Source organism: Haemaphysalis longicornis, unplaced genomic scaffold, assembly GCF_048455015.1.
Source record: "Haemaphysalis longicornis isolate Haplotype H1 unplaced genomic scaffold, Haemaphysalis longicornis Haplotype H1 scaffold_3, whole genome shotgun sequence".
In the NCBI taxonomy this organism is placed as follows: Eukaryota; Metazoa; Arthropoda; class Arachnida; order Ixodida; family Ixodidae; genus Haemaphysalis; species Haemaphysalis longicornis.
The window spans coordinates 175,313,559-175,325,960 of NW_027526335.1; the positions used below are offsets into that span (position 1 = coordinate 175,313,559).

The window sequence follows — 12,402 nt, forward strand, 5'->3', positions numbered from 1 at the left end:
AGTTTTTGTAATCACCATCATCATCATCATCATTACCATCATCATCATCCGCAGTCTCTCTACGCCCACTGCAGGGCAAAGGCCTCTCGCAATAATCTCCAACTATCCCGGTCCTGCCCTAACTGCGACCAATTTATCCCTGCAGGCTTCTTGATCTCATCTGCCCATATAACCTTCTGCCGCCCCTGCTACGCTTGCCTTCTCTAGGGATCCGCTCTGTTACCCTTAATTATCAACGGTTATTTTGCCTTCGCATTACATGCCCTGCCCACGTCTATTTCTTCTTATTTTCTGCTGATATGTCCTTACCACGCGTTTGTTCCCTGACCCACTCCGCTCTCTTGTTGTCCCTAATGTTACACCTGTCATCTTCCGTTCCATTGCCGGCTGAGTCGCTCTCAATTTAAGTTAAACCCTCTTAGTGAGCCCCCAAGTTTCTGCCCCGTAGGTGAGTACCGGTAAGATGCAGCTGCCATACAGTTTATTCCTAAGGGACAATGGTAGGCTGCCATTTAATATCTGGGAATATCTGTCGTATGCACTCCACCCCATTGTTATCCTTGTAATTATCTCGGACTCATGGTGGGCCTCCGGGGTCACAACTTGGCCTAAGTAGATACATTCGCTTACCGCTCACACTGCCTCACCACCTATCTCAAACTGCTGTATTGTCCCGAGGTTATCGTTCATTACTTTGGGTTTCTGCATAATAATTTTCAGGCCCACGGTTCTACTCTGTTGGTCCAGTGCGGAAAGCATGCTTTGCAATTCGTCCCCCCAGTTACTTAGCAAGGCAACGTCATCAGCAAATGAGAGGTTACTAATGTATTCTCCATTAACCGTTTCTCCCACCTGTTCCCAATGCAATGTTCTGAATACTTCTTGTAAACATGCTGTGAATAACATTGGACAGATTGTGTCTCCTTGTCTGACACCCTTCCTTATAGGTATTTTACTGCTCTCCTTATGGAAGATGATGTCAGCTGTGAACCCTATGTAGCTATCCTCTAGTACTCTTACATAATGCTCATTTACACCCTGGTTCCGTAATGCCGGAATGACTGCTGAGGTTTCGACCGAGTCGAAGGCTTCCTCATAATCTATGAAGGCTATATATAGGGATTAAATACTGGTCAGCCTAAATTTAACTGGGGACGCAGACAATGACGAGATACGAAGCACAAGCGCTCACACTACCGTCTCCCTGACACTGACTACCGTCTGACACTGATGTCTCTCGTCATTATCTGCGTCCCCACTTAAATTTGGAGTGACCAGCATTTAATCAATTATAATGCAACTAGATCAGATTGTGCCTATTTTATATATAGGGTTCAGTATACTCAGCACACTTCTCTTTTACCTGACTGATCGTGTGAAAACAGTGAGTTGTTAAACAGCCTTTACGGAACCGTGCTTGTTCTTTAGGTTTACGGAAGTCTAAGGGTACAGAAATTCCGTTAGCGATTACTTTGGTAAGTACCTTGTAGACGACTGACAGTAAGCTGATCGGCTTGTAATTTTTCGAGTCCTTCATGTCACCTTTCTTATGAATTAGGATGATGTTCGCGTTGTTTCAAGATTCCGGTACACTTGCGGTCATTAGGCATTGCGTATACAGGTTTGCCAGTTGGTCAAATACAATTGCGCCGCCATCCTTCAAAAGTTCTGCTGTTATCTGATCCTCGCCATGTGCTTTGCACCATTTCATTTCTCTCAAAGCCTTCCTTACTTCTTCTGTCGTTACTGGGGCGATGTCTGTCTTCTCTGAACTGTTTTTTTGCTCGGCCTTAACCTGGATGTCCCGGCTGCTGTACAGATCCCTAAAGAACTCCTTGTCTACTTTGACTATTTTATTCCTATTTGTGATGACACTGCCCTGCTTGTCTTTAAGTGCATACACCTGACTTTTCCCCACGCCAAGATGCCTCTTCACTGCTTTCAGACTACCTTCCTTCTTTACAGCGTATTCGACCCTCTCCACATTATACTTCCGAATGTCGGCTGTCTTACGCTTATTGATTACCTTCGAAAGCTCCGCTAGCTTTATTCTCTCAGCTGTCACGGTTTGATTGTCACGGTTTGCCGTTTTCTAACAACATATTTCGTCTATTAGGAAAGTTTACCAGTTTCCTGTGTAGCCATCGCGCCCAACTTCCACTGCGCACTCAGTGATAATGCGTGTAAGGTTGTCGCTGGTTTCCTGTGTCGTAAAGTCTGCTTCTTCAGTAAGAGCTGAATATCGGTTCTGAAGCGCGATCCTGAATTTCTCTACATTACATCTTACTCGTAGCTCATTAATCAGCTTCTTTCGTACTAGCTGGTTATTGTCCCTCTTCAATTCTAGCCTTTTGGCAGCTGCAGTCCGAAGTGTCAACGAGCGTTATATAACAACGGAAGACATTAATATAATAACAATAACAATAATATTACTGTTGTTATTCTTATTTATTTCGTATATGTGACGGGGTGCCAAAATTTTTTGGCTCCGGGGAAAGTTTACTTAGCAGTACCAGTGCGTGGGGCAAAATTAATATCGCAATATTATGCATTATTTTTGTCGGGGATAGCGCTCGCCGATACCGTTTACAAACACCCTGCAGGTGCACCGTAAATTAGGCTTGGCTTGCTTCTGATTTCAAAGCCTCCGTTTGGACGAGAGCTGAGTAATTCTGCGTGCACGCACACTTCGAACCGAAATAACCGTTTCTTTAGAGCGAAACCTGTGTTGGTCGAGGCTTTCGCGGGACGGGGAGTGGTCATTCGGGCGCAAATGTGTGGAGAGGGTATATACCCTAGCGGCGGGGAGAGCAAGCGCCAAGCACACGTGCAGCGAGAGAGGGGAAGTGGGCGCCAATCACTGGTGGGTGGAGGCAAGGCGCGAGCCAAGGCGAGGGTTCAGCCGCACCAATTGGCGACGGCTGGAGACAAATACATTTCCGACCCGTTTCTTGGAAGGCTTACTAGTAAGATCATTATTCAGTCTTCCGCACGCTGTGCTTCAGCAGAGCAGACCTACATCAAATGATGAGGTGCGGCTATAAGCCGCCAACAATAAGATAAAAAAGGAATGAGCAATGAGTTTTGAGCAACAAGTGGCGAGGCTTCTTTTATTTCATCTTGCAGTTATTTCAATCATCAAACTCTCAAAATGTGAAAAAACTGTCTTTTTCCTCGGCTGCTCATCATCATCGTCGCTTGTGGCAGGATTTGTTTTTTGCGCTCTCAGAAGAAAAAGGCCTACAGCTACTTCACTTGCTTTTGTTTTGAAATATTTTTACCCTAAAAGTGCAATAATAACACAACAGAACACTCAGAGACCTCTCGGGTATGCATACCCTAGCCTGAGCTCAGAGAAATCCAGATGGTCGAGGCCGGTCCAACGGCACAAGAAATACTGGCGGACGGTTAAAAAAATAAAAAAGCGAAGTCCTGTTCTATTCAAACCCATCCCCACTAACGCAATCTCCCTCCCTCTTTGTCTCCACCCTCTCTCTTCAAGGCTGGGAATCAAAGCCTAAACTTATGCTTAGTTGCCCAGAAATAGCCAGATTCCCATAATGATGGGTGCTCTTATTGCTTCAAGAATAAATTAGGCACGTTCGGTAAATTTTGGCATCACTTCTTCAACAATGCCCCGTCGCTGTGTCAGCAGAGCTGCCGCGCTGAATCAACGGAGCGAGAGACAGCACGCAAAACTAAAAAGAGTGCAGAAGGCGCATGCACCGAGCTTCCGAGAGTGGAGAAGGCAGCGGAGCCAAGGGTGTGTCAAACGAAACGTTTTTCTTGTTGTACCTTCCTACCTTGTCCCACTCGCTAGCCATCACGCGAGCTTGACAGTGTGGCTTGAGCAGTGTCCGCCGGTGCGCTCCACACCATCGATTCGCTTCTGAACTAGACGGCTTTCCCGGGTGAGTGGCTTGGGTACCGTCAGGGCCGGTAGGCGGCGGTGACGCCCGACCATGTATTTTCGCGCATCGACATCATTTTTAATGCCTGATCCATTCTCTGAAATGGGTTGTGCATCCTATGGCTGTGCCTCCAAGTGTTTTGGATTACCCCGTACCCCACCCTAGAATTTCCTTACACGTACCTTGTACACTCCAGCCGCACAAAAGGCCCGCATTGTGATGGCTGTCAGTGCGAGGAGCTCGACCCCGCTGGAGGAGGTGGCTGCCGCGGCTGGTCCCGATGCCGTGCTCTGGGCTCAGCTAGACATCCGCAAGGACCGCTCCATCACGCTACAACATGCCCAGCGGGCCAAGCGCTGCGGGTGCACAGCAATCGTCCTTACAGTGGACCACCCGTTTATTTCGGGCACAGCTGCCCGAAGTGCAGAAAACGAATCGCAGCAAATAGTCTTCAACGAAATGTGAGTGCCCGAGAACACTTCAAGTGTCTGTGTCGACGGTGTATGTACATTCGTAAGGCTTGTCTTTCATGTATGCCACCTTAGCATGTCACCAGAGAAGGGCTTAGAATTGCTTTCGGCGATTCGCAAGGTTGTTTGCAAGGTCTGGTATTAAACAGATGTCCAAATGTTTTTATACCAGGAATAAAAACTACTCCGTTATTGTTCTCTGTTATTGGTTGCCGCAAACGGTGGGCACACTTTTGAAGTTTTTATGCAAATGCCGCGTCAAGCTGCCCGTGGAGGGGCGCGTATAGTGATGGGGATAGCTTAAGGCTAGACAAGCTCTATCATCGTCACTGGACCGACGTTTACGCAACTTACACAACTTCACACAGCTAAATTTGAGCGCGGCGAACACTTTGAGTGCGGTTGTTTTTCGAGTACCCATGCCCCAAGGGAATTCTTCTCGCAGTAGTACTCTGAAGCCGGAATTGTTTCATATTTCATCTTCAAACATTCATCGCCTTGACTCGTAGCCACCACTGCCTTTTCGGGATCGAGGCACATCTTTCCACCTCCCACGATCTGCGATTCGGTCATTTCCATCCTTGAGGCCAGACGTGACGATCGGCTCGGGCTTCACAAAGCCCACACCATCAATTCCTGCACCCAGAAGTTGCCGTCCCCCCCCCGCTCAATAACCAACAAGCTCATATCGGTGCCGGCTACACATGGGTACTTACATGGACGACACAATTCTTCCTCATTTTTACACATCGCTCTTCAAACATGACTGCACACTTGAAACATTTCTCGCTCGACCTCACATTGGTTAACTCATGCCCAGGACGCCGAAACCTCTTTCCCACCCATAACCTGAGCAGCGCGAGTCTGCGTGCACCACGCAGGACGGCTCCAGAGCAACAACCTTCAATCGAACACGCTCCAGGATCGGCGCGAGGACGTGGAATCCTGTATTTGGGCAGGTTACGACTTCCTCCCTAACTTGTTACCTTGTTTTGCTCAAGAAGCGGTCATTACTACGCCTAGGATTACTACACGGACGGCGTGATTCTTTAAGGTGATAATCCAAAGAATAAAGACAATTATCTTATTCTAACTGCCCTGAGTGGGATGACTATGACTTTCATCAAAAATTAAAAAAAAGTCATAATAAGACGAGATAAACGGTGGTGACTCGCTAATACTCCCCTTCCTGGCTTCCATGGTGTTACAGAGATTTGTTTGTGCCTTGGTGGGAGCTGATCAAAGCCACCGCCCAGAAACATGACTGATCGGCTATAGTGGCGCCTGTATTTTCGCATGTCCACATTCCTTGAAACTGGAATTATTCTGTTCGTAGTTATCCTTTGTTATGTTATCTCTAACATTGTGTAACGAGAATGCTTCAAAATAACAAATATCATTCTTTCGGGTAAAAGAAACATTTTCAGTTGCGGAATGGAGCTGATAGAGCTACTGAAAGCTACCCTCTCAGAAACGTACAGTTTTTCTTTAGGGCCTTTAAAGGCTGCTATTTTGTCAGACTGTCACCCGTTTCCTTTAAATTTAGGGTGCACTGTCGGAAGATATGGGGAGTCGACTCAAGAGCCAGAGCCAACAAACCCCACCGAATCCACAGGGCGCAGGTGACAAAGGGGGTGGCCGTCTGATGTGCGGCTTTCGCCGACCAGAGCGGCAAGAATGAGCAAGAGCCTTGAACGAAAAACAGCACAAAGACTTATATTTAAACAGGCAAGTTACAAACACAAGCACGAGATAGCGGATCGATAATGACAGACAACTTAGATGGAATTCAAATACAAGAAACAGTCCAATTAGACAAAGTGATACAAACAGGAGCGTTAACAAATGAAGGTTACGAATCGGAGCAGTTAACTAAAAAGAAACGAACAGTTCGATGCATATGAGAGACAGAGTCCCAGCATATTCACCGACCGGGCCGGACGATGCACCGCTGTCGGAGGCGAGTCGGCTACCTGGGAAGCGTGGCTTCGCTGTAGGCCAGGCCGTCCGAGACGATCACGGTGCTTCGAGGCCCGGGAGCACGTTGGAGTCCTCCAGGGCGCGGGTCGCCGATGGTGTGATGTACAAACTGGCAGGTGCCGTTGTCCATCACGACGTCCAAACGTAGCTGGTTTGCCTAGGCGCGGCTTCTCTTTTTATAGGCGCGCCGGCGGGGAGAGGGAGAGCACAAGACACAATTCGCCCGCCGCCGTCAGTGAATAACTTCCCTCTTCTCCCTTCTAGAATCATCGACGCTCTTAAGCACTGGCAAGGCCACGCGCACCTCCTCGAAAGTACTGGAAGCTTCGACGAAACTGGAGCGACGGAGGTTTTATTTTTGTTGTTTTCTCGCCGGCGAGCCGGCGGGTGATCGCGTTACTGTCGCTTCGTTCTAGAAAGTTCCAGCCCTTTCTCGGGCCGAATAGAACCCAACTGGATGAATCGGACGACTGAAGAAGAGTTAGGCGCTGTACAATAAAATGAAAAATTTATACGATACTTTTAGACGTCGTACGCTCGAGTTTGTGACACAGACTTAAATTACATATGCTGGAGTTCCAAGCACTGACGAAGGAACCAACTCGAGTGGTTGTAAACGCAGCATATCTTTCCATAAAAGACTACAAAATCAATTGACCCTTCAAGGTTTGTAATACTTTATCAGCCACGATCAGTGTAAATTGCGAAAGCATGCATAAAAAAAGTGGTCGGCAAACAAGAATACTCACAGTGGGATGTACATATGTATGTACGTCAAAACAATGTGCAGTCGTGGACAAGTAAAGTGAGAGCACAAAAATATGAACAAGAACACGCAAAATCGAAGATATGAATAGCGGACATAGCATAATGGCTCCCTAGTTGTATCTTTGGGAAGACAGATGTTCAGTCTCCCTCACAACGATAAAGCCAAGCGACAATTTCACATTCACGGAACCCAATCGCACTGGTTGTGTGTTTTGGTTCATATATTTTTTGTTGTTGGCGTTTTATTTGTTCATGACTGTACTTGAGTATGACGCAGAAACTCGCCATCAGCTTTTCTCATAAATTCAATTCCCCCGGTACTTGTCCTAGTTCATTGGTGTCTATTTCGTTGAAGTTGAAATGGCTCGGTGTTGCGAGAAGCTGGATTGTTCAGTTTTTACCCGCGCTTCGTTTCTTCTGCAGCCTCAGCGCCTTGCGCGGTTCAACACCAGGTCACCAGTGGGACCCGAACCAGAGCTGGGCTGACGTTGACTTGCTCCGGAATGCGACTGACCTTCCTGTTATTGTGAAGGGCATTCTCAGAGGTAATCGATTTTCATACGCATCAGCCATCTCCCACTTACAATGTTCAAGCCAAATACAAGGTCCGAGGCTGCAAATCAACGTATTGCAAACTCAGGTTATTCACATAAAACTTATGTCAATGTAGAAATGTAGCTACGAATTTTAAGCGGTGCCAGTGTGCCTACTTAGAGTTGCTATCCGGCTGTGCGGAAGTAGTACATCAAAAGTGTTAATCACGATTCGAATGATCATGGTAACCGTATGTCCCTCTTTGTTGAAGCGGTCCGAATTACCACTGCGCCCATATTTACGTGTGCGTGGCCTTTGCACAGGTGTTATGTCTTCAGCCCCTAAAGGAGCAGGTACATTGTGTAAGAAGGACTTTTTTCAGAGTGTTTCATGTCGGCTACACAATCGAGAGATGCAAGTAACGGCGGCAACAATGCGCTAATCCCACCTTCCCCGTTGTCCCATTCAAAATATTGGACCAGTATCTTCATCAACACGTGCAGTATGAAGTGAAGGTTGGCATCACTCCCCCAAGGGTTTGAGTATTTATTAAAAGGGGAAATACATCAGAGTTAGTAGATCTCATTGTTAAAGTAGGTCACTTGGTAAAGCATGGAAGGATTGCGGCTTGTGTACGTGGATCTAGAAATCGTAATTTTCCCATTATCAGTAAGACAGCGCACATCAAGGTAAAATTTGCAGCAGTCGGCCGGCATCAATGAACTGCAGTGCCATGGATACAAATATACCGTTCCCCAAGTGGGGAGCCCCTCCTTCACAAGCATTCTTGTTCTGGCCTTTGATTTTGCGAAGTGAAATGCTGTGAACCGTAAAATGGATGTTTTTAATTGGTTAGCATAATTGTAAGACTCTTGTGCTGAACGTGTCGTTAATGATTTATACGTGGGAGTCACCGGAGAACTTTTCGAATGAACCAAAGTGGTATTTGATCTCCATAACAACTTTGGTCCCAGTTTAAAAACAGCGTATAATTTCCTTCTGGACACCGCAATTTTCTTTCTAGGTGTTCATAGAAAAGAGTACTGGACCAGTGTTAGTGTGCTGCTCTTGGTAGCGCTTGTCATACCATACAAACAGACCTAATAAAGAATGAATAACTTTCGATGCCTCATTTATTCACTCGATTGAGCCGAAGCAGGCTTAGCGTATACGAGCAGGGGGGACAGCAGACAAGTCTCAAGGGGCCGTCAGACATCCACATTCAAACCTCCGACCAGCACACCGTCGATGAGGCTTAGCTGAGGTGAGCGCACGAAATTTAGCTGCGCGTGCACGCCCTTCTTGTCCCCCTCTCTAACAGTGCCCTTATCAAAGGCAACCGGGAGTGTGCGCATCGCTTAGACGCGAAAAGCACCGGCGAGAATATCGCCCCAAAGCCCCTAAAGGAGAGAGAGAGAGAGAGAGAGAGAGAGAGAGAGAGAGAGAGAGAGAGAGAAAGTAAACGTGTTTATTGCGGAAAGCAAGTGGAGCAAGAGTCATTTGCAAACGTGCAGCGTTCCAAGCGGGCAAGTTGCCCTTTATTAGAGTGGTTTTCCCAGCTACTTCATGAAGGGGAACTTGAGGAGGTAACGGTGCGTTCTGTGGTGGTAACGTATTTTCGCTCTTTTCGCACCCATTAGCTCTTCCGTGCGCGCAAAGCTTCTTCAATTTCCCCTCCTTTTTCTCCACTTGAACAACACGCGCCGAACACATAGCGGGTTAAAACTGCTACCGCTGATAGCGCCGTTATTTACTCACTGCGCAACTTGTGACAGAGCCATCGGTGATGGTGAGGCGCATAAAACTGGTGAAGAGAGCGTCAGTGTTGGTGAGGTGGAGAGCAGAAGTGGTGCAGAGTAAAGCGGCTTCACCGGAATGAAAACTGGGAAGCTAGATATATACAGGTTCGCTGTACCAATGTTCCTGCGGGTTTTAGAAACTTTACCTGGAGGAACCCTTGTTATAGGTACCATTTTCAAAGCACGTCAGGCACGCGCGGACAATTCTAGCGCGCGACACATCAACCTGTGTACGACCTGTAGTCGGGATTGACCTTGTGCACCCGTAGGGACAAGCGGTCCTGAAACTTCAGTTTCGAAGTGTTCAAATCAACAAACTCCGTCAGTTAATATCGCGTTGACATATCGCTATTCGCAAAATTTGCTCAGACGACATCCCTCGCGCAATTTTTTACGACACCATCATTCCCTTTCTCGCATGTGTAACATTTTTCTCGCAAGAGTTATTTTCTGGGGAATGGCGCAAGCTGTAGCCCCGCGTTCGTGCGTCGTTCAATGCTCGGGGTAGAGGCAAGGCCACTTCGCACTCCGGCCGGACAGGTCTGCGGGTGTGTACACGGCCGTGACAGGACACTCCGCTTGCACGCGACGATCGTTTTTGCTCCGTTCTTTTCAGCTGTATCGATTTCGTGCGTACGATAGATAAAATGTGAAAATTCAGGTAAGCTATCATCCTGGTATGTAAATTTCGACGGCTAAAGGCACACCTAAGGTAAATTGCGACCTGCCTCAGTAGAGAATACTCTTTGAGCCAATAAGATCACCTAAATGCGCACTTTCTGCACGAGTTAGGTTATTGGAGCCAGTTAAGGCGCCTACAAGTGTGGAAAGGCGACGTTGTGAGAACGTTATTACGTACCTTAATGGGCCGTGAGGACAAAACCAAAGTTTGTTTCATTAGCGATGGCCCTTTCTTCAGAAAGCAATGGCACTAATGTTATCGCAAAATTTGAACAAATTACTAAGAACCTAGCGGTAGTGCCCTACGGCGCCGGTGGGGTACTATAAAAATTACAGTAACGGATCTAAAACTTGTTGAGTTCTTTCTTCAGTAGGTGGGAATCACACTTTGTTACGCCGATAATATGTTACTTTGTTACTATGTTACTTCGATGCAATGATACGATGTGAATGATAGTCTGAATGTGGGAATTATAGGAGCCCATGTCATTTATTATAAAAACACGACTGACAAGTATCATTCGCACTTTTGTAATAAAGGACATGCGCTCTAGGGAGGGGTGTGCTCGCGGAAAGCCTGAGCAGATTGTAAGAGATGTGCAAAAGCGCGAAAATTGAATGGAATTCCACCTCCAGAGGGGGTGTAAGTTGAAAAATTGAGTTCGCCTCTTGATTAGCGTGGTAGGGCAAAATACTTAAAATAAATTATTGTTAGGACAATTCTGTGTGCAGCACTGGCAAGCACAAACGAATGGGCTAAAGCGTGAGAGAAGAATTACCACCTCCTCTCGCGGGAACCCCTGTGTAGATGCGACGCATAGGGGGTTCACGTTGCAGCGTTGGACAGCGGAGGAACAGTGCTGGAACGATGGAGCGGCGCAGGCACCGCGTTTTATAGCGCGCATAACGGTGAGGGGATGCGCCGGCGCCAGTGCGTCTGCCGCGGCTATGACGCAACACAATCCAACACAATCCACTTTAATACAATCCAATCTAATCCAAGCCAATCAAAGCCAAGCCAAGCCAAGCAAAGCGATTCTAAGCCAATCCAATCGAATGCAATTCATTGCCCCTCGCGAGAGAGGGGCATTGGAAAGGAGAGGAGAGGGGGTGAGCGGCGGAGAGTGCCGCTCGCGCGGCGAGGAGAATGGGGAAGGGGCGGGCGCCGACGACCCCGTATGCAAGGACAAGGCGAGTGAATGAGATGCAGTCGCATCTAAAAGAACGCTAAAAGCACGACACAAAAACGAAGAACGACGACACAGGTGCAAAGGAATGCGCTGTGTAGTTATTGATAGTTTTTCACCGAATTCTGGTTTTTCCTATTAGGTGGGTGCTATGAAAGAATCCTCTGATACAGTGTTTAGATACCTCTTTATGTATGTGCTGCATGTCAACTTTCAATCCACAATCGCATTGGATTGGATTGAATGAACTTTATTTAAGCGGGCAGAACGACGTTTTTACGCGCCGCGACGCGGGCCACGGCGTCGTCCTGGTGGCTACTCATCCGTGACATGAGCTCGCCGTTGCCGACTCGAGTGTCTCGTGCCTTTCTAGCGCCCGCAGGACCTGATGGACGGCCCAGTGTTGATGTTCGTACGTGTACCTCCTTGCGCCTTCTGCAAGTGGTGGCGGGATGGTTCTTGACATCGGTTCCACAGCGTTCGTGATATAGTCCCATAAGGTGTGCTTCTGGTCTGCAGTCTCCCTGCAGCAGAGCTGGCACTTGTTAGTCGGGTATTCCTCCGGATAAATTCGGTGCGTCATAGCCGGGGTGGGTACAATTGGACGTTCGCTAACAAGTGCGCCCTATTTATTTAGAATGGGGCACTCGAAAGGGAATTGTTTCTACTGCCTTCGGAAGGCCGTCGACAGGGCCCTGTAGAAAAGGTATAAGTTACCTTTATCACCAGAAACCAGTTCAATATGTGCACTGGCAGGCGATAAATAAAGAAATATCTGCAAAAAAAATAATTTAGCGCTTTTCAGTGTCTCCCAGGTGTGATCCTTAAAATATTCTTCAATATAATATTCTTCAATAATATATTCTCGTGAACCTCAATGAGAATCTGCTCATAAAGTGTGTAACCGTTTGAATCAGAAGATTGGCTTGGCGTTGACATCCTCTGTTAAGGCTTCTGGGCTCGCCATACGAGTCATTCAAAAATGTTTTTCCGTTTCTAGGCGTAGCAGGGTAAAATCCTTAAAACTGGTGTGTTGTATTTGTACGAGTAACATTCAACAGAAAGAGCAGTG

At 47.2% G+C, this 12,402-nt stretch overlaps 1 protein-coding gene across 1 annotated transcript in view; it reads left to right on the plus strand.

Moving 5' to 3' along the window:
• Nucleotides 1-12,402, plus strand: part of LOC144173565 (2-Hydroxyacid oxidase 1-like) — a 51,133-nt gene that overhangs the window by 20,422 nt on the left and 18,309 nt on the right. The window contains exons 4-5 of the mRNA XM_077701938.1: nucleotides 4,108-4,372; nucleotides 7,553-7,674. Of these exons, the coding sequence (XP_077558064.1) occupies nucleotides 4,108-4,372; nucleotides 7,553-7,674 (387 nt within the window). The remainder of the gene's footprint in view (nucleotides 1-4,107; nucleotides 4,373-7,552; nucleotides 7,675-12,402) is intronic.